This window comes from Chironomus tepperi, unplaced genomic scaffold (genome assembly GCF_022539635.2).
Source record: "Chironomus tepperi strain 1889 unplaced genomic scaffold, CSIRO-AGI_Ctep_v1 contig_176, whole genome shotgun sequence".
Taxonomy (NCBI): Eukaryota; Metazoa; Arthropoda; class Insecta; order Diptera; family Chironomidae; genus Chironomus; species Chironomus tepperi.
Genome location: NW_027226298.1, coordinates 599335 through 625569, shown reverse-complemented (window position 1 = coordinate 625569; position 26235 = coordinate 599335). Strand labels below are relative to the sequence as shown.

Sequence of the window (26235 nt, the reverse complement as noted above, 5' to 3'; positions counted from 1 at the left end):
AATTTCTTTCATCCACAAAGTTTCGACTTTTCATCGTCAACCGTTGACCTTCGATAATTAGTGAGGGGAGGAAATGCTTGTCAATGAATTTAAGGACAAATTGTATTCTGGTCATGATTAAATTACAATATTGGTGATGTTACATCAGGGGTGGACAACCTTCTGTGCCGCGGCATACCAAAATGTTGCAAAAATGGCATGAATCGTAAGTCATACGTGATTTTGATCGAAGCTTATTATTGAGGTGTGTCACGAGATTAAAAGGTTGTCCACCACTGTGTTTTATGCTGAAATTACTTTCGGGTGCCTAGTCATACCTAAATTATAGAATTTAATATCAAGTTCAAAAATAGGTGGCATGGCACACTGTAAGATGCTGTAAGATCGAAAACAGACGAGATAATATCAAATTTGTAAGCATTGATGCCTAAAGATATTCCAAGAATCATATCTATTCTGACCCAGGTATTCAAATTGATTCCACTTGAATGATGTCAAAATTGTATTTATGTGAATATTCCAAGAACTGATTTGACTATCCTCACTGAGTCACATGCCACAAATTAGCATATTAGCATGCGTAATAACACAAATAATTTATATTTAGCAGTAACTTGTCAATCTTTAGCTCATAAATTTATTATACACGTAATTGCAATTTTCCTGAGAAATCTGAAACCATCAACGATGCATTCAAGGGGATACAGCTCCAATAATAAACAAGCTTATAACATAATACATTATTTTAAATAAATATTTTGATAATGATTAATTAATTTTTAATTGACATTTTTTTTTTCCTGTGAAAGAAATCCCAAAACAGCATTGAGTTAATCTCCATTCAGTGATGTTGGCATTGCTATTGATGGCAATTTTGTCTCTCTCGATATCTGTTCATTAAAATAAAAAATCATTAATGTTTTTTTTTCATCTCGTTTACTTTTAATTTCTACGATTTAAATTTTTGATTACGATTTATGGAAATAAAAATGCTGCAGAACGTCCAGTAATTTTTTTTGTTTTGGGATTTTGGTGGGAGTGGTCCTTAAATGACGTCCAGCATTCAAATTTTTTTGGAATAATTAATTAATTTCATTTAATTTTTGAAATGTCATCACAGGCTTAATTAATGCAATCAAGGCTTGATGAGTCTATACTGGGTAACCTGGGTTCAATCTTAGGTCATGCTTAGTTGTAAGATCATTAATCCTTTCACTGATCTAGACACAAAATTGGCTCAAATTCAACTTTATTCCCAATTTACATGACTTTGTATTTTGGCAGCTTGTCAATTTTTATTGCAGTTAGCATGAAAATTGCCATTTTGACGCCATATGGCAGCCACTTGGCTACAATGGATAATTTGTGCCTATTGGGTCAATGCTTCTTTATGAATGCTTTTCCGAAAAGTACACCATATTCACTAAGATACCGCTACGATGCCGTATACACAGTAAGACTGGAAATTGCCCAGGCGGCATAGTGACGGCGCATTTTATTCCATCAAGAGCGTAAGCCAGAAGTCGTCATTTAGTGGCTCTAACATCCTTTCTGAACATCTAAATTGAGTGTAAATCATAACGACCAGGTCAATATCCTTCAATTTGTTGATACTCTTCTACAAATTCTCATCTTCTCATCTCATCAACGTCCATTTACCTCCATTTCAGACATCACTCATTAACAACTCCCCCGTTATCGCGATGAAGAACTTTTCGATGTCACACAAAAGTTTATTTTTTTGTTTTTGGTTCTTCTCTTTTCATATTTTCATCCTCTTATTATGTTATGTTGTTCACATCTCATGCGATCTTTTTTTTTCGTTCCATTCCTCGATACATATATACATACATTTATATGTGAAGCCATGATGAGAAATGAGCAATGAAAATAAAAAGGAAGAGAAGTAAAAAAACATTTTTAACATAATACATTCAAATACAATCTCAGGCGAAATAATTTTCGCATCCCGAGAGTATCATTTAGAATAAAAATATGAGAAAATGTAGTGATGCTCGGTAAGAGCAGCTGTACGTTTGCTTGCATAAAACATATACATTATATGTGAGAGGAAGATATTCAAGTGCCTACTTTCATGCTTAGGAGAAAGGAAGAACACTGAAATAACATTTCATACATATACATGCACATGTATATGCTAAAGGTACCTGTGCCAACCAATAGCCCAACAAATATCAAGAGTCGTGCCGTGTTGAAACTTGAAAGTTTGTAAATTGTGAATGAGACAAGTTTTTCATGTTTTCCCTCATCACACCGGGCGTCAGAGTAAGTGAGATGGAGGACAAGTGAGCATAAAAAAACATATTTTTTTAGGGATATATGCTACAAAGTTTTTTAGTGAAAAACTTTTGCCTTTTTACTTTTTTTTCTATATCTCTAATCATCCGTCTCACTTTCTCCATACAGAATATGCTGTAGCTGTACATATGAGATGTTGTGAAAGGAATGACTTCTCTCTTTTTGTAGAGCACTTGAGCGCATTTTTAAAATGTATGTTAATTATTGCTTCAAGCTGCGCGCAAGCAGTTGACTTTTAAAATAAAGACATAAATGTCTTTTAAAATGTTATAACTGAATTAACGAAGTTGTGAATTTTTTGGCATTTTAATATTGAGGCTTGATATGGTCAAGAATTTTAATGTCAATTTATTAATCGACCAAATGTTATTGCATGATAATCTCGTTAATCAATTTTTAAACTTTTGGCGACACGTCATGTTTGCACTGCTGTTTGCAATATTGTTTGGATGTTGATATGTATTAAGTCATTTGTCTCCATTAATATAAGTCATAAGCAGGCGCCACGATGCAGTTAGAGCAATTCCACGTCTTGCCGTTAACGTAACGATACCCTAGCGACAATATTGTGCTGCTCGGGATCTACATCCTTCACAAAGTATCTGATACGATTATTGGTGGCTTATTCCACTTGTTGAACTCTTATTATCTACAAACTATTCTACAGCAACTAGGAATTCTTGTAAAAATTATGCTTTTTGACATTAAGATAGTGCTGGACAGCCTGTGTGTCGCGGTACACTAGTGTGTAGCTTACTATTTTTGGAAATTTCCATGAATCTTATGCCGAAGTTTGTTTCGATCGATATTGCCCTCCAAGTTGTACCATCAAAAATAAAAGGTTACCTTCCACGGTATTAGAGGATGTATAAGGGTTACCTATGTCATCTACACTTTGTCACACATAGCTTCAAATGATCCAAAAGAGCTTCCAACACGATAAACTCTCTCACCTTTTATCTAAATTAAATATTCATCATCATGCACAAAGTGCAAATCATGAACCAATTTATCCATAAAAATATGATATAAAAAGAAGCAAAAAACGAGATCTCATTGAATATTGACGAGCGTTCGTAAATTATTAAATACAATTTTTCCCTATTCACATAGATGGAATATTCTATAGACATATACATAGTAGAGTAATATGAGAAGACAATACATAGTGATAACAATTAATATTTCATGTCTCATCACCGTTCTGAATATGAGAAAAGAGCATTAATATTGACTAAATGATGATGATGATGATACTAGAAAAAAAATAGATATGACATTTTATTAAAATACATTTAATATTAATTAATAGAGTACGTCATGTAGAGACATATCATTTTTCAGATTAACGCTGTGAATTTTTGTGTCTAATATTTTGTGTCTAATGAAATTAACAACTCATCAGATGGAGACATTTGCTTATGATGTCTAGCAGATTGACTTTGTTTGCATAGTAGAAAGAGGTGGGGGCTGCTTAACCTCAAAAACATAAATGCGAGGAAATTCGAGTCTTAGGTCACAATTAAAGCTATTTTAGGGAATTTAAAGTCAATAGAGCCAAAAAATTCCAAAAACTTGATATTAGGAGCGGACTCGAGTACAATGACTGTTTAAATTTGGAAAAAATTCAAATATTTTTTGACAGTTGAAAATATTTGAATGTTATTTAACGGTTATTATAATTTCAAATTTTTAAACGATTTGTCCCACAACTAGTCTCGTGACCAAACTTAGAATTGACAACATTTTTGTATATCCACAAAATGAGTAGACAGAACGAAAATACATTAACGCTACCGTGTGCGGCACGTCTGAATAATTATGACCGTAAAAAGTATCGCCTGACACATCGTCACTCAAAAAATTAGCGTAGTAATTTATGTAATAAGAATATTAAAATATTTCGAGGAGGTGTCGATGAAATATCAAAAAATCAAGAATCATATCGATAAAAGAAATCTTTTCTATGGCCACCCACCAGGCATAAAATGACTATAGAAAGAGAACAATCAAGCAAGTGTTGAAAAATCTTCAAATTCACGCTTTGCTGCCTTTTCATTATCTCATTCCTTTTCGTCAGAAGCTTTAAAAATTACTTTGCGATGACTTTTGTGTTCTTTATAAATTAGCAAATCAAAATATCATCAATAATATGCATAAATGACACACAACTGCACATCGACTGTAATTTCAATGTGTGAAGGCGTACTGGATCTCGTCATTTCCATAATTTAATTTTTATTGCAAATTGACTTTTTTTCTATTTGTTTTAAATTAATTTTTATGATGAGGAACTCTTTGTAATTCTTTTGCTTAATTGATGATGCAATTTTTCACAGCATTTTAATAGTTTTGTTGAATTTATTTTGGTGTGAAAATATTTGATGTTTAAGAATTCGCCTCCAATGTTTAGACTTGTTTGATGCCGATGACGTAAGATGGGAAAAAACAAGAAGAATTGATGAAATGTGCCAAAATTTTCCTTTTTTGGAAAGGCTTTCGAGAAGTTTTAGGCAGAGTTGCTTTACATGATGCTGATGGATCCCTCATAGAGATCTTCAGATAGTAAGGTTCTAAGTCTTAGAATCTCTGAATGATCCGTCTTATATTCTTGCCTTAATATACAAAGAGATCACTCTTTTGGGTCTTGTTGTTCTGACAGAATAATTATAATTCCAAATAACGAATAGCATATATTGCTATTCCGACTATATGACAATGGTTGTCCGACTATATGAGCTATCGGGACTATTATTTAAATTATGTATTTTCTGTATTCCTCTTATTGCTGATTTCCCAGTGATAAACCCTTAAATGGTCATTACTCGAATCCATTTCAAACAGGTACCTTGTACCATGAAAGCATGTTCTATGTCTTTTAGGGCTGACATCTAATTTAAGTCTAATCATGACAATATATAAGCACTCAACCACTTAAACTGCCCTAAATCACAATTAAGTACCTAAACATCTTGAATCAAAGCTTCATATCTATCATCAAACTTCAATACAATCTATTTTGGTCTAATTGAGTCATACCTTTATCATAGTTAGGTATTAGCTCAGATTATGATTCATGTAAAAGATAACAGCTCTGATTACTTAAAAAGTGAAAACAAATACTTGACAAATTTTTATTAAACAGAAGTCATTCGATTGTTGACTACCTCAAACTACTTCACCTAGAAACTCAATTTACAAGACAGAAAAATAATGAAAAGGTAAACAGAAAATTAGAAATAAATAAATCGCTAACAGCACCACACGTGCCATACACAAATAAAAAAAGAGAATTATTTTGTTGTCGAAATTCTTCTTGGAAATGTAATTCAAGCAGTCTAATCAAACGAAGCGAGCACAAGAGTATTACTTAATCAGTTATTATTCTTTATCACATTTCTGTGTTACTTTATTTCTTTTTATCAGAAAATGCTTTCATTTCTCACAGAAAATTGATAATAAAGGGGAAGATTCGGAAGTTATGTAACGGAAAAATTGGAATTTTAGTAAGGATCGTCCAAAAACGCAGGTCTGCAGCCTTGGACGGACTATGAGGTACAGGCGAAAACTGCAGGGCTTCGCATCTTAAACGGATGCCTGCAGCTCATTGCCAAACCCTTGTTCGACTGCCAACTCCTCTCCCTCTTAAGTGTTACGTAACTTACGAACGCTTCCCGAACGGTATCTTTAGAAAAACTCGAGAGCATCCCACATAAATGCGATATTTCATGGATAAAGTTTCCATATGAGTGGGAAGGAAAAATAGAGAAGCGAATTATTCATTGTTGATAAAAAATCTAATCAATGTGCTTATCTTTCCTCAACGACAATAATCGACTTTTACAATTGATAGCGCACATTGGTTCTTTTTCAATATTGATCGAGACTTTCTGACTGCAAAGGTAAATTTTTTGTTGGAAATTGATCTCTAGATTAAAATAATCTATATTCGGGAGTTTCAACAGGTTTATATGGGGATTAAATGAATTTTATGAGGGGATAGGTTATGGTTTGATGTATTTAAAGCATAGGATCCAGTAGGATGAGTTGCTTTTGGGGGAAATGGGGAGAAACATTATTAAAGTGACTGAATTTAATAGGCCAATAAACTGAAGCTTATATCTTCAGCTTATGGTTGTATTAAATTCATTCTTTTGTTACATACAGTCAGAGGATAAAAGGTTTATTATTAGATTTGAAGAACGACAGCCCGAGCGACACAATCCGATGAACTGTATTTTTGGCCTAAAAATGTAAGGTCATCTCTACGCACCTTCTCGTTAAATGACGATGTTGCGGTACCTCAACGAATACGCTGTTCTATTCGGACAAGTTGCACAGTGCTAAAATGACTAGACAACTGCGCCATTAAGATCAAATCTTTAATCAAATCTCAAATACATCTAAAAATGCATATAACTTATTAAAAATCCACAAGCTTAATATTTAAAAAATTAATGAATGCTAAATTTTCTATGAAATGGCAAAAAAAAAGTTGTCAATTTAATTCCAGCTACATCTGGAATCTCCGTCATTTAATTTATTCAGAACGCAAAATCGCCTCGCGAATTGTCAAACATGTTAAATGAGTGGATCGATAGCTTTATCGCCATTATTCTTCTTCTTCATCTAGTTGCTATTGCTAATATACTTTTTTTTCCATATTTTTATTCCACGTACAAGTTGACAATAGCAAATTACAAATTTCACGTCGAAGTCGGAACCTACATTCACTTATCACAATGACATTGACTTCATCATCATTTTTTACAATCAACAGTGACTCAAAATAAAATGATGTCTTTCTTTTTCTTGCGACTGAGTGTCTGTTGATGTATGAAGTGCTATAGCTTGCACTCAATATGTGTAGTTTAAAAATCTATGTGACTAGTCATTCATTCAATTTTTGTACCGCTTATTTCATTACATTCAATCACAATAATTTATAGAGAAATGAAGACAGTTACACAAATATGCGATGTGCAAGTCTTAATTCAGCTTTTTTTAGTCATTTACTTAAGAATTTGCTTAATCACACAAAAACTTTCTATTGAAAAATAAAATTATAGAAAAAAAAATGTTGTGCAATTTTTGTCACATTATTTTCTTTGCCAAGACGTGCAGTTGCAGTTTATGCAAGTATGCAAATCATGTAAATGTGATTCATACCATGCGGATTGTAATTTGTTTTAAAGCTAAAAACAGTTTTTACAACAATCATAACAATAAATCTAAAATAAATCGTCGATTAAGCTTGTCAACGCATCGCTTATGATAATTGATTGGAAATTTTCCACTTGACAATTTTAATTTTCATCAATTTCCTTTTTTGAAAAGAAGTTGTTATGGGTTGGGTTATGCTGAATGGGTTATTGACAAATTATGTCTATTAAGTCATTTTATTTGTCTTGTTATCAAGCTTGGTTCATGCAACATTAGAATTGAACTTGTTTGAACCTTTCTTTAAGATGCACAAATTGATTAAGGTCCAGAAATTCCTGCATTCCCGAACAACAAATCGTGTTCACAAGGGTGTCGATATATTATCATTATTAACAGTAAGACTCGAAGATGTCCTGACTAGACATGACAAGATTTAAACCTGTCACTGATTTAACCCAAAAACCTAGTAATTCAAGCATCTTCAAACCTAAAGTCATATATGTCTATGACTATTGAAACGTAGACACGCGGATTAATATATATTCGATCCTCGGAACTTAATGTTTCCAAAATATTGCATTTCTCATTACAAGGCTGGATTTACTCTGATTTGGTACCGGATTCAGTTTAAATAACCAAAGTAACCCCGATTTGGTGCCGAAATTTGGGTGGATTAACCGATTGTGCTAGGTTTTGTCCTTTAATTCACATTTTCTTTAGGTTTGGGTCAAAACGTTCATTTAGCTATAGATTTGGGTCAAGAAAACAATCTTGTCTAGTTTCCATATAAACTCGAAACTAACCTCAAAGCCACTAATTATTAAACGTCATTTCCAAACAACCTTCTAATGGCAAATGATGTTTTATCGATGCTGCGATACATCTTCCCCCTTTTTGTTGACTGAGATCGTAAATGCCTGATATCGATTTAAAGCCTATAATAATATTTGCTTGTTTTGGTTGTTAACTTTATGAATCGAATTCATCCTCGAATGAGTTAATGAGGATTGAAATGAATGAAAATTTCCGAGAATTTCATACAATGAACAAGATATTCATCTGGATATTGTTTAAAAATTTCTGTGGTATGCAAAATTAGGTAGGATACAGATGAATTACCTCGAAAAAATTGCGTGAGGTCGGTAAATTTTTCAACAATTTGAAAAATGCCAAAAGCAACAAGAATTGCGCTATAAATATCACTTGCGAAATGAAATATGAATTTATTCTCAATATAAAAAAAATATATAAACCAGAAACTAAGAAGAATAAAAGATATGCATATATTATAATAGATACAGATGTAAACATACAATATTGTGGGTTTATTCGCGCTCACTTTTGTATTTTAAAACCAAATCGCACATGGACAGCATGATATATTTAGCAAAATATAAAATTGGGTTCGCAATAAAGTTTTAGATGAGGAAAAAGAAGCCAAAAACCTATTAAATGTTTACCTTAGTTCTTCATAAATATTTCAGTCATTTTTCTCTTTCATGAAAATATTCCAAAAATATACTCCAGGCCGTCCGTATTGAGTGTGTCTGTGTTGTGCAATACTTGACCTTTATATCTCTCTAAGCATGCTGAAAAATGTGTCATAATTTATAAGATCTTTTTCACCCCATGCAGTCTGTTTGATATTTTTCAAACTCCATGAAACTTTCATTTCTTATCATCAATAAGACATCCATACAAAAAGTTCAGGCAGTGACAAGACTTCATGTGATGTTCAGATGTTCCGTCATGATTCCAAATGAAACTTCTCAGGTTCTAGAAGAAAAGTTTCGAGTGGGAATCGAACCCACGTCCTACGATTTCCTGTCGCATTCTCCTACCATTGAGCCACCGGAAGCTATTAAGGAACGTTGCACAATGCACAATTAATCCTTCTTCTTCATCCATTGCTCATTTTATAGCTCTTGTGCTAATTATAACAAAGAAATCATATCATTTGGCAATAAGTCAATCTATTAAGTATGCCAATTTCCACTTTCCATAACATTTGAACGTCCCCCTTTCTTGAGAACAAGTATGTTTTGGAAATGTATCAACTGACCGCTCATTCGACCTGTTTAAAATACAAATGTGAAAAATATCGAATTTTTTTTTAATATTTTGTATACATATTGAAGCCGTATGATAAGCATGAGAGACAGGTTCTTGGATATTTCACTTTCAAGTTGTTCTACAGTATATTGCACAATAAATTATTTAATTGAGAATATAGGTTGATATGTGGTGTCATAACTTTGTCAGAACGTATACATTTGCGGAATTTTTGTTCGCATTGCAAGTCTGGTCGTATCTTTTTTTATTGTTCCGACATTGAGAAGAGCTCAGTAATCGTAAAATATTAATTCCTCACTGCACGTGATTTGGCTTCTTTGACATTTTCTGTTGAAATCATAAAAAAATTCAGGCATTCTTAATTAACATAAAAATAAAGTTCCATTCATGTGGAATCATTAATTTGTCTCAAGTCATCGGATACCGAAAAATATCAGGAATGCAACTTTATGACATGAAAAATATTATTTTTTTCTTAAATCCGATTTTCTTTGCACAAATTGAAGTCCATAACAGATTCAACAAGCGGAACACACAATGTATTCTCAAAATTAGCAATGCAGTTTACAATAATAGCTTCTGTGTAGGTTTCGTTTCTCAAATTAAAGTCCCGAGGAGATTCAAAAAAAACTTTTTTAGTTCAGTCTTAAATTCCTTAGTATGCATCAAAATTTATGATGCGTCTGACTTCGAGCTGTTGTTTATTTTTTAAATTTTTTCTTATTTCTCATTTCCTTTTTGCATTGGTAATGAATTCTACATTTTTTGGGTATTTTTAGCACACAAAAATTTGTTTCTCATTACACATTTAATTGTGAGTCGTGGATTGCTTGTGCATTTTCAGTTGAATAATTATTTGAGGATGCAGAGTTGATGACTGGAAGGTACATAGCGTAGTATTAATCAGATAATCCGACTCCAGACAGACTTGACTCTGGCCTAAGCTTGGATTTAATCAAATTTGACCTGGGGCTAGAATTACGCTGGCTTAGTTCGTCGCTGTGTGCTTAACGCACTGTATGAAGTGCTCTGGACTATGGAAGGAGACAATCAGTTTCTAATGGGAAACGATTGTCTGATTCAATACGCATTTCCCAATTACATAGCCATTAGGTCTAGATAACTAGCAAATTCACTAAATTTGGCCTAATTATCAATTCCAATCATACACTAAACCCACAATTACCAACTCTGCCCATAAAATGTGATCATAAACTTGAAAATATATTCAAACATATCAATATTTAGCACCAAGCAACGCATGAATCTTCATAAAATGCATATAATTATTTGTTTGCTTAACTTTGACCTTATCGATCATAGATTACGCCATTCAGTGTCTCATTGCCATAGCTATAATGTTTATATACAAATTAAACTTCACCCTACGTTTATTTCATTAACATCATCGACGAAAAAAGACAGCATATGCATGGAAAGGAGATAAGACATCGCTATTATTGTCATTACATTTCCATTTTTACTACATTATTTAATACACTTTTGGGCTTCACATAAACTTTACTTGTTTATTCACGACGCATCATCGGTAATAACGAGTTACGTGGTCGCTCGTTCTGTACTGGAAAATATGTTTGTGCCACCCACGTATATTTTAAAAAAAAGAAATCAGACAGTTTGGAAGAGCATACACATCAAGATTATTTCATTGTCGTGAGGTATTATATTATGATATTTGATTTTTGGGGGCTGTTCGACAATGATATAATTTATATGACTACATACTCCCATCCTTGTGTCTCAAAACCTACTTAATAGACACAGCTCTTACGATAATTGGCAACCTGTGTGCCACGATACTCAAGATTGTCATGGTGAGGAAATGAGCCGGATGCCAAGTGTGGCTTCTATTAAGGCTTTCCATCAGGCCGTGTCGTGATGGATCCTAAATCCACTCCTTCCTTGACTCAATCTCTCCTAAACCCAATGAAGTTGCAAGAGTGTTGCCTTGCAAGCTTCAATCAACGCTCCTGATCGCTCACATTAGCCTCTAAACCCTTCATTCAGTCTTAATATTAGACATCATTTACGAACAATCCCATGCTATTTTTTTAACGTTTCATTTCAATCTGCAACTCCAATCATATTGAAAACTATACGAAAAAAACACTGTGCTGAAGAAACGTGTAATTAAGCAACTTAAATCTTTATAGTAGCGGTTGAAAACGATAGACATAAAGGTAGTCGACACAATGAATGAATGGATGAATGAAAGAGGTGTAGGAAGCAGTACAAAAAAAATAAATTCTTCAAGCATTTAACGAACAAACATGAAATTCGCGTGTGAAATTGTCATTTATTAGAGTTTTGATTCTCTCTTTTCTCTTGTGTCTGCTTATATCTAATGCTTTATACGTGTTATTTGAGTATACTTGTCACAGATTTTCTACAACAATAATTGTTTGCTGATTGATATCAATTGCTTGCTGTCTACGATTATTGATCTAAATTTTATTATTTTTATGCGTATATTGTGCGAAATTTGTTGCTGTTTTTTTATTTTCAATTTATCATCTGCCTCGGTTAATTGATGATTTATTCAATGCATCATGAAATATTCAGTTAGGATGTGCAGATGATGCTACGCAAAAAATACAACAAAAAAAGTAGAAAGAGATTAAGGCTGGGAAATAAACATGATGAATATTTTTCAGATAATTGAAAATATGATAAAGTAGACAATAAATCCAGATTAAATCTTTATTTCCATTTTTAATAACTGAATGATCCAGCATGTGCACAAAAAACTTTTTCAATACTCTGATTATTCAGTTTTTGGCTCATTCTCTTCATTTTCTGCTTCAGATCTAAAAAAATTTCATTCATATTAATAAATTTATTTGCCATGCATTTGAACCTACGACATAAGCTCATGCATACACACACACACACCCGATCCATAGAAATGAGTGCATTAGATAGACATTATATTTTATTTTATACATATTTTTCTCTCTCTAGTCTCTTGGGATGGATACTTGAAGGAATTTCATGAGACAAATTAAAATTTCAAAATCAGATTTTCATCAGCCGCATGGGAATAGATAAGAAGACAGTCATAATAATTTCATTAAGCTTGATTTGTTTATAGTTGATTGAAAATGTAAAACTGATTTTATTTCCTATATAAAATTTATTTTTATCTGACTAACATTTTCTGGTGATGTCATTTTTGGGGTCATTTTTACATATATGGTCGGGATTGAAAGATGCAGGAAGATTTTTGGAAGTCACTCAGAGTTGAAAAAATGTGAAATGTGATCCTTGACCGGCGTGACTCTGATGTGAAGCTGAATTCGGTGAAAGCTAGAGTAAACTCACATTTTATCCGTCGTGTGACTTCCTTGAGCAACACGGCACAACAATGACATCATAAAAGTATTTGTCACGTCGTCGTGATGTTGCGCGGATGTCATTGTGTGACACAATTTGTGTCATACTCAATTGAACTTATTTTTAAGGAGAAATTCCTTCTTAGCATTAACATGACATCCAAATGGCAACTTTTATGGCAGTTACATGAAATTTGCCATATGGACGTCATATGCCACTTTGCTGTCATGAATAATGTGTGTCGATCGAGATTTTCAAATCAAATGCAAAATTAACCCAAAAATCGCAATTAATTTGGACGTCATTTATTAACCAACCCATTTGGCATCATCAGTTGAAATAGACTTTCCTATAAACTTTAATAAAATGCTTGTCGCGTCAATATTTATCAACAAAGTTTTTAATTCATATTGCGAAAACATTTCTAATGGAAATTAAATGGAAACTTCTGGGGAGCTTGTAAAAGCCCTCGATTTCTCATGACAATTGAATAAATTTTACATAAAAATCAAATAAAAATATTGAAACTTCCACAAGGTATTCCCAAAACATTCCCAACCCCTGACATATTCTCTTTTCCTGTGTGGCAAAATTTCAATAATTTTTTTTATTATTATTTTTTTCCTTCCTCTCATATTGAAAATTTTATAAATCTTGTGACATAAATATGTTTATGAATATTATTATTTCTCAATTCACGTATGTGGATACATCTACATTTTTTATATGCAATAAACGACGAGAAAAAAGAACTAAAAAAATATCGGAGAAGGATGAAGGAAAAAATTGAAATATTGCAAAATAAATTGACAGTTTTGCATCTGCCATATTATTGTGCTTATTTAGAGCAAATCCAGTCGGCAGAGTTGATTTTGGTTTGGGTAATTTAAGATAATTTGACAAAATCTTCAAAAACAGATCAACTGTCATTTAAAATTCAAATTGTATTTGCAAATAGAATTAGTTATTTACCCCTTTTGTGGTTGTTAATCCCCTCAATAACAAACTTTACTCTGGTTTTGAATTTCAAAGAATAAACAATTCATTTACTTGTTGAAATACAACCACAACATAAATCAATAGATTAAAATAAGATCCAGTACAGCAACATGATCTTTAAATCGAACTGACAACACAACTACAATAAACTAAGAACAAAAAAAAATCGATAAAGTCTCAAATTAACATTCAGATCATACACAGTACCAATAAAATTCCACTTTGCGTGATTGTGCTATTGTAAAAGTGTATTAAAGCTGCACATGTTTACATCCAGGTGCTCTATAAATCATAAGTCGGTATAAACCCTTTCTGAGTTTCATCTCTGGCATTTAGAACGACCGAAAAGAAAAGAACGAAAAATGAATAATCAGGATATAATGTTGCAGAACCTAATATGACATCTCAACCTCATCTTTCACCATTCGTGACCGAAAAATAATTTTTGCATTGCACTGGATCCTGTGCATGCATTTAAAACAAAAAAACATTCTGTTGCTACTGGCCGGATTTTGGTTGAAATTTTTTTGTTCTTGCTTTAAATGTACAGGAACATTTTCCATTCATGAAATGACTTTTTTCTCGCTTAATATGTATGAATCTCATGATATCCCGCAAGCATTATTATTTTTCGTTCTTTTCTTTTCTCTTCCCTTTCTACTTGCTGTGATACGGAACGGAATATAAAAATAAGTAAGCATAAAAACTTTCTTATCACACACAAAAAAAAAGAAAACAATATAAATATATACATACAGCATGATCTCACGTCTCAGTCTACGGTTATTTTATTCTCACGGACGGTCGACTGTTTTGATTCCATTTTCTGTTCTGTTCCACTAACAATTTCATTTTTTGCACATTTATACTCACTCATTGCAATGAGGTTTTCTTTTCTCTGGTAACGCTAAGCGCCTTTAGTCGCGAAATTTCCTTTCAACGCTCAACATCGAAAAAAATATAATAACGAGTTCTGTGTTTTATTTTGGCATCCAGTTGAAGTTTCTTTTCATCAAAATCATTTCATCTTCTTTAATTTTTTTTTTGTTCCTTCATAAAGAGAGATTGAAAAGTAATAAAAGAAAATACATTAATGTGATTAATACTTTTGAGACTTTAAGGCATAGAAATAAGATAAGCATGTGAGAGTGTAAATAAGAATTTAAGACGTGCAAAAATTTCGTGACTTTTTTTCCCTTGAGATTCCATTTAAACAAAACAACAAAAAAATCAGAATCAGAAGTGATTAATTTAAGTCGCGCCTGAACAGCTAATTTATACTGTTTATTCAGTGTTGGGAAAGTTGATGTCTTGGTGGCAGATCGTTGACATCTGTGAAAGTTGTGTTTTATTTTAACAGGATCTATCCATGTCTTGTTTATCAAACTAAGGAATAGGAATGGAATGATCTAGATTTGTTCCAATTCAGATTAAAGATAATTGCAGTTGGTTTTCAGTGTGTAATTAGTCACTTTTGGCCACTAAAGCAATCAGGCCTATATATCCAAGTGCATATGTTCTGTTTAAGTCTAAATATTCAAATGCTTACATCCTTTTTAAGTATAGACAAACAGTCAAGTTTTGTTGATCCGGAAGTCTAAGTATTATTAGTGATAAATATTTATGAAGCACAATTCAATTTTTTTTGCCACGGCACACCTTAGCGATAAGCCCGCGACACACAGTTTGGACAATACTGATCTTTAGCAATCTAGCTTTGACATCGTTTAAATATCTCGATATCCAAGTCTAGTCGAATCCCTGAAAAGCATCAGGTCAAACTAAGCAAATCTTTGTCAAAAACAGATCTAATTTAGATTTTCTGTCACTAAAGTAAACAGTCAACCAACACTGTCATCGATTCTTTTTTTTATCCCGGTACTAAAATTGGAAAGAAGAACAAAGTCAAGAAAAACACACAAAACGTGCATCATTGTTTAATTTTCGTAATCGTAAGCCAAAAACGAGAGAGAATGAAAGAAGTATAATCAGTGACTTAGTCATGCGGTATTGTTAATTTACTTACTGATTTAAATAAACATGATTATGTGATCTCATATTACCATAAATGTAACTTGACTTCTTCGCGAACAAACACAAAACGCGCAATTAATGAAAATATCAAAGATGAAAAATTGCAAACGAATTGAAAAAAGTTTTTAATCAACCAAAATGGAGTTATTAACTTTAATTTCTTGTGACTTATGAAGAATGACAATTTCATTATTGTTCCATACCCACTCACGAATGTGACACAGACTGCTTAATTTGATAAATTGTTGTCATCGGCCAAAAACTGATTTTAATTTATGCAGCACAGAAAAGAATTCTTTTAAAAATAAATTTCTTTCATTAAATTGAAATTTGAGTTGGAAAAGCCTACTTTGAAGTGTTGCTGAGCGCATGCTATGATTCTCAAAGTTTACTGAAATTTAGCTGCGTTTCTACTATATCAGAATCATTTCTCATATCGAGTCCCGAGCACATAATTGTAGGGATTGTATTAGAATAATTAAGTAACAAAGTATTAAACAATACAACCGAGCCATTAGGACTTTCCATCCAAATGTATTACAGCTCATCCTTAGTGACAAGATTTGTGAAATTAAGTTGGCTAAATCACTTGTAATTCCAGCAATATTCATAAAATTCTATAAATATCAAATTCAGAGTTCAATAATCTTATAAAATGTCTAATACATTCAATAAAATCTTTTGACTCAATTTCATGATTCTTGGTTAATTTTCTGCAATAATTCCAATCAATTGTAACATACCCATTCAGACTAATTTCCGCCATTCTCTCCTTTCTTTCCAAAAAAAGAAACTTCACGACGAAAGAGAAGAAGAAAAATTGAATATCGATACGTATGAAACAAGAACGATGTGCGATGATCAGAACAACTTGAATACAGGGATTTAAACTTATTGTGACTCAATGGCTTTTGATATAAAAAAACTCTCAAATCATGAACAATAAAATTAAGCAGTGATATTAAATTTCAAGTTCTGATTGAGTAGGCCTAGAAATCTTAATACTTGAACATAATACAAAAATTAAGTCGAAATGTTGTTAACGGCTTATCGCCATTTGATGAGTCAATATACTTAATTAATCCAGTTATATACTTCTACGGGCTTAAATCTCTGCCATATCAATTAGTATGTCTTTAAAGTATAAAAAATGCTGATTTCTTTCAATTAATTTTTTATATTTTGTGTCTCAATAACAATTAATGGAAATTGCAAGTAATCATTCCATAAAATCTTACAAATGACGTTAAGGCGAGAATTTATTGTACGACACAGAAATAATTGTGTCCACAGAAATGAGAAGGCATTGCAAATTCAATCAACATTTAAAAGGCGCCCTCATAAAATTTTATATTTTGTCTAAGGAAGTCTGAACGATTAAATCTCCTTGCCAAAAATGTGCAAATAAAGATGAAAATTATAATGAAGCAATTGAAGTATCAAGTTTCAAAGAAGTCAAATAAATCAAAATAAATTTTATTTGGGCATAAACTATGGCAGCAACAAAAGCACACGTTGAGATTTTATTATAGACGAATTTATATGCATAGGAGCCAGAGGCGTAGGGGCAATGGAATTTTCAGAAAGGAATTTAATGTAATATTTGATATTAATGGTCAGAAGCTGACATAGAGCCAACAGCCTTGACCACTGCAGCATAAAAGACGCATAATTGAGGAATTACGTCATAGAATCAATAGATCTCACATATCCAGCATATAAGGACATATCCGACACATAGGGACGTATCCCACATAAAGAGATATATCCTACATATGGCTAGGCCATCCAGCAACCTAGTATACCTAGTCACATTCTCCCTACTATTCCACTAGCTACGCCTCTGCCGAGAACACGAGAAATGATCATCAAAACAACAAGAAGAACACAAAACAGATTAAATGGCTCGCGCGACAAACAAGAATGAATGATTTTTTCAGTTCAGAGGCAAAATTTAAATTTTTGATTAACTTTATAAGCGCCACAAACAATCTTAGCGTATTTCTCTCATCTTCTTATTCCACTATTTATTTCATTTCATTTCGCCTGCCCATAATACACGCGGTTTATTTCTTTTGTATATTATAATGTAAGGTGTACATGCCTCTGCCTCTATTGTACTCACTTACTTACTTTTTTATTACTGCTTGTTCACAAAACATGCAAGCAGGTGTTTAAATATTTTCTTCTTCTTCTTTTTCCATTTCTGTATTTTAATTATCTACCTTATAAAAAAACGTGGAATTACAAAGGAATGCCTCATTTCCCTCCTTCTTCTTACTTACTTAAAAAAATGATATAATTCAATGGAAAGTCGGAAGGAGAAGTTTATTTAATAATGCTCAGAAAGAATCTTGAAAAAATATGAAGAAAAACTTTCTTCTTCTACACGTACATACTCTGAATTGCTACTTCAGTTTATGGTCAGGGTTGCTGCAATTGAGTTGTTATGGAGAGCTTTTTATGAAATGTCATGGACTATTATAGTTGACTTTATGACTTCATGTATGTACAGTTATATTTCTAAGCTCTTTATTACAGAGTTCGATCAAGAATCGCAAGGCTTCATTTCCTGCATTTGAGATGCGCAGGCTTACAGTTTCGGGCTGTATTTTATAGTTCATCTAATGCTGCAGACCTCGATTTTGCACGAAATCTAATTTTCTATGATTTTTCAAAGCATTTTAAACTATTCTTTGGATATGGAAGCCATGTGAACCTAAATTCTGGGAAACAAATAGAGAACCAGTGCTACGGTTGATGGTTGTCACCATCAAGATGCCCAAATCCCCAAATTTTCGGCTTTTCATAAAAGACAGTGTCAAGTACACATCTGGCCGACTTGTCTAGTTAATCTCTAATTATAGATATGACTAATGATATCTAGATGCGACTAGTCGTTTGCTTTAATTAGGCAAATCATCCAGATGTTTCGTATGAATCAGCAACAACTCTGTCCTATCGTCTTATGTAAACATTCTCCATGATAACAGAGAAATAGTTTTATTTTTAGTAATTTTTTCTTATTATGTATACACACTGAAAATCCAAAAAGGAAAGGAGTAGCTGGCATTTTTCGTATCATATTAAAAGACACTTTATTTCTCATTAGTAAAACAAATGAAAGAGTGAGATCTAAAAAGAAGGACATAAAGTTTCACAAAAAAAAGGACGAATCTTCTTTCCTTTTTGCAGTTTTAAGTTCTTATCGAATTTCATTGGATATACAGGAAAGACAATGAACATAAAGTCTTTCTTTTTTTTTACTCGTACCCTCTTCCAGCTGAATAACCTTTCGAGTGCATTTTACAAGAGTGAATGGATTTATGGTTGGATTTTGTCTGTCTTCATGATTTACCTCTCAACTTGATACTGTTGAAACGTTAAGTTATTCAAGGATGCTGAAACTATCTAAAACCGATTAAGGGATAGTTTACAAATTAATGCTAAATTTAGTTCCGATGTCTATAGGATAATTTAATCGAATTGATATTCTAAAACTTTTGGGTATTAAGATTTTGATCCTTAAAAAATCTTTGGGAAGTTTTATGGTAATTTTGTCACACGTGTAGATGGAATTCAAGTCTTATTAAGTCGTTCGAATAATTTGAAAGGTCTTAAGCTATTTGACACTGTGAACAGCTCTTGAAGCAACTCATGGAAAGTTGTAAAAGTTCATTTAAAGTTCAACATGCTACTCACCTTAAAGCCTCAAAAATATCCACTTTTATAATCATTAAAAGCGTCAAAAAATCTAAAAATCACAATGGACAGTCCACAACTCATTTCCTTCAACATTAATTTTATCTCTATACTTTTATCTCCCCATACAGAAACTTTCTAGTCTTTTTGAAACACAATACAATACAATAATCGAAACAATAGAAGAACCAACAAAACACATTCGGACTAGTGAGATAAAAAAAGGAATAGAATGATGAGAAACCACAACAATCAAATCGTAGTGATACTCTCACTACTTTTTGTAGTGTTTAATTGCGGAGTAAATACACAAGAAATAGACGATATACCCGCAGAACTTCAACCACACAATCAACCAAGTCATCGAAATAATCCACAACTAACGAGAGCTAAGCGAATGTATGCATTGTGTCCTCCAGATTTCCAAAAAATTGGCAATGATTGTTTCTACATGTCGAAAAAGAAGTATAACTGGCTTGATGCACATTTTGAGTGCAAAGATCGAAATAGCAAATTAGCAGAGCCGATGAAATTTGCCGACAGACGTTTGAGAAAATATTTACAAAACAGAGATGAAATGCTCGGTGAGAAGTGGATAGGTGGCATGTATAATCATCAACAAAATAAGTGGAAATGGGGATACAATGGTGGTGAAATGAAATATCAAGCATTTGATGATGGCGTTGAAGGGTAACACATTCATAATCTTATTTATATTCATGTCAATACAGCATGTACAATTTTTCATATATTCACACATAGATCAAATCTCGAATATCATTGCACAGTCATGGATCCACAAACTGAATACAAGTGAGATGATTTATATTATTTTAATTTTTTTCTTTTTTCCTCATAATTATGTCACATCCAATTCAAATACATAATTTTTCCATTAATTCTAAATTAGATGGACAGCGAGAAAATGCACAGAGCTTCACTACTTCATCTGTCAACATCGTATGAGTTTGGTTAACGAAAAGCAACGTCAACGTGTGTATACAAAATGGAATGAAACATACCCTAATCAAATGGCTAATGAAGTTGAAGTTTACGTGTCTACAAATGGCAACAACAATCGCAGGTGAGTTTGACTTGATGATCTTATGTTGCAGAGGGGTCTATTGGATGGCATGTAATGGGAATGTGGATTGCAAAATGATCGAAATGTCCCTATAGGACTATAAGCTATTGCATTATTCTGAATAGCACAAATTTGACCCAGATTAACATGACTCTGAATAGATCCCAGATTAGGTTCAAATTCAACAGCCTGTCAGAGTCATACATGACCAGACCCCAAACCGACTTGACTCTGACTTGGTGCCGGATTCGGTTCAAATCCAACATCATGTCAGAGTCACGCCTAGCCGTCATGTCAAGCCTTGTTTCAGATTCTGAATCAATTAACCGACATGTGCTATTCGAATACATAACCTTGACATGAGTCCCAAACAGCGATGCTGAAATTAAACGATATATTCTCAAAAAAGCTATATCTATATATTTATATCTCCCATTCGCTCATCGTGAGTAATACATATTGTGAATAGCAAAAATGCTGACCTACGACAAGAATTAAATTGTTTTTCAACGACCCTCTGATGTCGTCATTTTTTATACTCGCTGCTATTCCTCACAATACATTCTTTTTTGTCAATGATCCGTTAGGTATTAAAAATCGCTTTGATGTTTTCTCATCTCAATTTTATTGCTAGTTACGTTGCTTTTTATTGCATTTTTTTGTCAAAACAATTGCAATTCCTTTTTTTCGTATTCAATTCATGTTGGAGAGTAACTAGATGATTGAGTCATTGTTGCTATTTTGATACAAAAGCTGCAGAAGTAATTCATCAATCAACTGTCTAGCTTTCAACATGGATGAAAAATTTAGTTTCTCACATTTTTTTTTTCATTAACGGGATACGGAGTATCATAAATTTAAAAATGGCAATCTGGTTGTATATGCTTGAGTTCCTTAACGCAGTGAAATTGAAGACTGAGTGAAGGCTTCAAGAAATTTTTAAGTTTTATTCGTTGAATTGAATCGGTAAGATTCTGAAGTATTTTTAATTCGCATGAAGGAACTCAATTAATTTGAAATTGGAATGAAACTTTTTGCCACATATTACTTTAAAGCAGCTTTAATTCCTTATATAACAATACGAAAAGCAGTGACATAATCAGAATTAAGAATTGAATTTTCACTCATTGCCTGGCTGCACGCCTGAAATATACAGCAACTCCCTCCAATACAAAATTACCTTTTCAAATCCACATCGATTAATATAAATCATTCCTCATTTTCTATCCATTTACAGTAATTTCTACCGCAAAAAGAATCGTTCAGGAATAAATCGATTAAGTCAAGTGAACAATGAGGTACAAAAAGCCGAGACGACATCATCAACACCCGCACCTGATTATTTGCCATACAATGTCTATAGTAAACTTGAAACGTTTGAACAAAAGCCACAAGAAGACATTCACCCAATCAATTCAGCCACAAATGTTAAAGAATTGGATCAAGAAAAATTGAAGCAACGTAAACGTCACTCATTGAAATTGTCAGGTGATGTTGATTTAGGACTAAAGAAAAAGAAGCGAACAAAGGGAAAGAAAATTGAAAAGAAGAATCAAGTCGATGAAATTGTCCCGAAACCAACTATAATTGATGAGAATAATAACAATGATGACAGTGAACGACAACATCAACATCACAAGCATCACCATCACAATCATCATCATCATCCAAACAATGCTCTTCCCGAAACAGAAGTAAAGACCGAAAATGATGAGGAGGAATCAAAACCTATAATTGAATTTAAACCTGTACTTGAATTTTTGACAAGCCCACCCGAGCCTGTTGAAAGAACAACAGCATCATCAACAACAACAACAACATCAACAACAACGACAGTATCGTCATCAACTGTTGGACCTGCAATTATCGAGAGAACAACAATGTCAGAGCTTAGAAAGAAACTGGAAGAGAAAGCACAACGTCGTGAGAGACTAAAAGAGAAATTGGCCAAATTATCGCCTGAGGAGCGACAGGCATTCTTACTTATGAAGCAACAGCGTGCAGATGCGCGTAAAAAGGGTTTTAAAATAGGATCATCAAGTTCATCATAAGCTTTTATTTTATTTTTTTGTAGATTTACTTAACAAATGAAATTGTAAAAAATAAGTTCTTTTATGAATTACTTAATCGAGTCATTTTCTCTCTCTATCTCTATCTCTCTCCCTCGCCTCCTTTTTCTTTCTTGATGAGGAATCCCCCTTTTATTCGCGCACACAAATTTAACCCTTTACATTCGAATTGATGATGCCAAAAATGAAATGAAAAGAAAAACAGAACAATTTTTTTTAATTTATAAAAAAAAAAGAAATTTAATGGAATAAACAAGAGATCTTTACCTCTCTAAATGTAAAGTTTAATTTAACAAATTTTAATGGAAATAAAAAGAAATAAAGGAAGTATTTAAGATAAAAATATATTAAAAATCAAAAGTTCACGTTTTGATGATATCAGCTGGTTGTGGCGCATTTTCCTTATTTGATTTAGATGGATTTATTGGTTTTGTGGTTGATTCGCAAGGGTCAGGCATAACAGTTCAGTACTGTGATTACTGCACTTATTGAATCTTTACGAAAGTTGGAGCGTCTGACCCTTGTGGTTCATTCGAATGTCAGTGCTGATAATATTGTGAAAGTGCTTTACTCCGAACAGCACATCGTGTTTGCAAGGGCTCTGCTACTTCAGAATATTAGATTCAAAATCTTGCACCAGACTTTTACATGTTGCCGGATTTAAACCGAACATCGTTAAATAGAATTAGGACAGTTAATAATGTTGATACTGTTGAATAAATTGATCACTCGTGCCCAAACTTCACCTGTCTCATCTTCTACTCCTAGGTAATTTCATGTTTAGCTCTTCTGAATGATTTTGAGGCAGACATGTCAGAAATTGCGTTTTTTGTCTGTAGGCCTGCAGTTTTGGCACCAGCATCACTCTAGATATTCCAAATCATGTCCTTACCTTTAGTATTATTCAAAAAATATCTGATTCCAAATTATTGAAATTCCTATTGCCCACATTCAATCAAATATCGAATTTCAATTAACATATACTTCCCATTAGCCAATACCACATTAGAATATCATTGACATATGATTTGAAACACACAAATTAATGGATGTGTCCAAATTCAATTCCCAAGAAAGGAAGAAGGTAAAAATGAAAAATCTTCTGAATAATTCTCCTATCCATAGCTTAAGCGTAGCTAAATATCTCAAACAAATATTAATGATCGTCCCATGTATTACCTAGTTTCATCTTGTATCAGAGGAGGATTAACCTCCTAAGACTAGATTTTTAGACACGCTTACATTTATTTTCACACAGACCTGACAAAACGCCAAAAGTAGCTCATAATCATTAAGGAAAATGCGATGTGATGAAAACGAGCGTTCAAATTTTTTTAATTATAAATCATGAGTTTTATCCAAAGTCTCTCCATCTCATATCGTTCTTAATTAACTTTTGATTAAAGACGAATGAATTTGGCTTTTTTTTTTTGGCGTGTACAATTGGCCAAAATAAAGTTGAGACATTGCTGATTTTGTGGCATTTTGATTCCATATAACTGTTAATGACATATAAAAAATTAATTTTCTGTTCCTTCTCTGTCTCTTCCTTCATAAAACATGTAAACAGTGTCCATTAACCCGAACAGCACAATGAATTTGCGAAAGCACCTGTACTGTTGCTTTCTTTGTTCATGATGGGTTTGGAGATGGGAGATTGAAAATTTTATAATTCCTATCCTGATTGTTGGACTGCCATCCTTCAGGAAGGGCTTTTGATCTAGCATTTTAAGTACATATCTCGGCATAGGGCTCGGTTGCCAGCAGAGCATTTAGTGGTACCATAGAATACCACGAGAAGGTATGTACTTGTCATTTGGCCAGATCCGGACTCAGACTTTCACTTCCAGAATTCCAAGGGATGTACGTCGGAAGACGTACAGCTGACCAGGTGGGACCGTGATCCATAACAGGCAAGGAACATGCTTTCGTGGTATAGAAATACCACTTCGGTACCTAAAAGCTGTTGATTTCCACTCAATTTAAGGCTTAAAATGCGATTTACTCAATGTGCCGCTCGGGTGAAGAATTTCACGCTGAAATATAATCTTTATTTTTATGGTGATATTTCATGATGAAGTTTTTGAAGGCGGCATGATGCTTAATGAATTTATATGAATGAGGAAAAATATAATTTTTTAAGTAATTTTTCTATTCAGAAGCAAACTTGTCATTTTGTCAGTTTTCATTAATTTAAATAAACAAAACAAACTTAACATTTGCATATGTTTACATCTGGATATTTATGCGAATATCCATGAAGATTGCGTGGTAAATTTAAAAATGTGCGAAATCTCTTTTATCTCCAGAACATCCAATATATTGTTTATATTTATTTTGTTTAATTTATTGCCTCTTTTTGCACAAAGTTCATAGGAAGTGCTGCGATATTTTCTGTCACTTCATTATAATATAAACTTCAAGCTTTCTTTAATTTGAGGAATTTTTGTAGCATGAAATGAATGAAGAAGGAGACTTAATGTGTTCAAAAGTATTTAGTGCATTATAAATAATTACCTGCTTTGAGCTTATCAGCGTGATACTTGGTTTAATATTTCAAGGTCTCTTCTAAAGTAAACTATTGTAATGTGCATGAATCTGCTCTGAAATTTGTTCAAAATGATTTAATAGAAATTCCTAAATAAAATATTTCTATGAAACTGTAAACTTGTGAATTTGTAGATGAAATAGCTGCCAACTAGTAAAAACTTACATTTTTCTATTAAATTTACAGCACAGATTAATTAAGTTATGTTTGGGTCATTTGAAGCTTGCCCGCTTTATTGTTGGGTTTGCATACCCGAATTAGCCGTGACATGTGATAGCATCCGTGCTTTGGATTCCTTTTGGTTCTGTCAAAGAGCATTATTCATTTGTTTAGCTTGGGATATGCAAAAATAACCTTTAAGAAGTCAAATCTGAGCAAATCCTCAATTCTGAGATGTTTTAAAGTGTTTTGCAGCTAGTGAAAGCTTCTCTAATCCACTCTGATCGAGTAAGACCCTCCAAAGTTTCCAGACATTCGAGTTAACAATTAGAAAAATCAGATTGATGTCTAAAATTTTAAATCCTTGGTTGTCTTGGTTATCATTGGATTCGAAGTATACTGCCGCCTCGTCGGCATAGTGCCAACATTTCAATGAATGTCGATCGGGACATCCAAGCCATAAATTAGTAATTAAGACACTAAAAACAACACATTCATTAATAAAAATGCAAATTACAACAATGTATGATCATCAACAAAAAATAAATTCCACAAGTTGAATAAAATGCGCGAATCATAAACAGCTACTGTTATTTTTTCATAGCTTTACTACTCCACTAATGATTTTATTATTTTATATCCATACTAATGAACTAAAATTAGTAATTCTGAGTTATTTTTGAGAAAAACTAAATTTTAATGTGCACGTCTAGCTGAACGAGTAGTTTGAT

At 32.8% G+C, this 26235-nt stretch overlaps 1 protein-coding gene across 2 annotated transcripts in view; it reads left to right on the top strand.

Annotated features, from left to right (window-relative positions):
* LOC139089171 (uncharacterized) overlaps positions 1-25464 on the top strand; it is a 28108-nt gene extending 2644 nt beyond the window's left edge. The window contains exons 1-5 of one of the 2 annotated variants that reach the window (XM_070638623.1): positions 14822-14980; positions 19776-20334; positions 20407-20457; positions 20555-20728; positions 21966-25464. In XM_070638623.1, the coding sequence (XP_070494724.1) occupies positions 19877-20334; positions 20407-20457; positions 20555-20728; positions 21966-22779 (1497 nt within the window). In that variant the 5' untranslated portion in view covers positions 14822-14980; positions 19776-19876 and the 3' untranslated portion in view covers positions 22780-25464. Of the gene's footprint in view, positions 1-14821; positions 14981-19775; positions 20335-20406; positions 20458-20554; positions 20729-21965 lie in introns of those variants that run through there. The other variant, XM_070638624.1, reaches the window with a different exon arrangement.
* Positions 25465-26235: the final 771 nt, after the last annotated feature.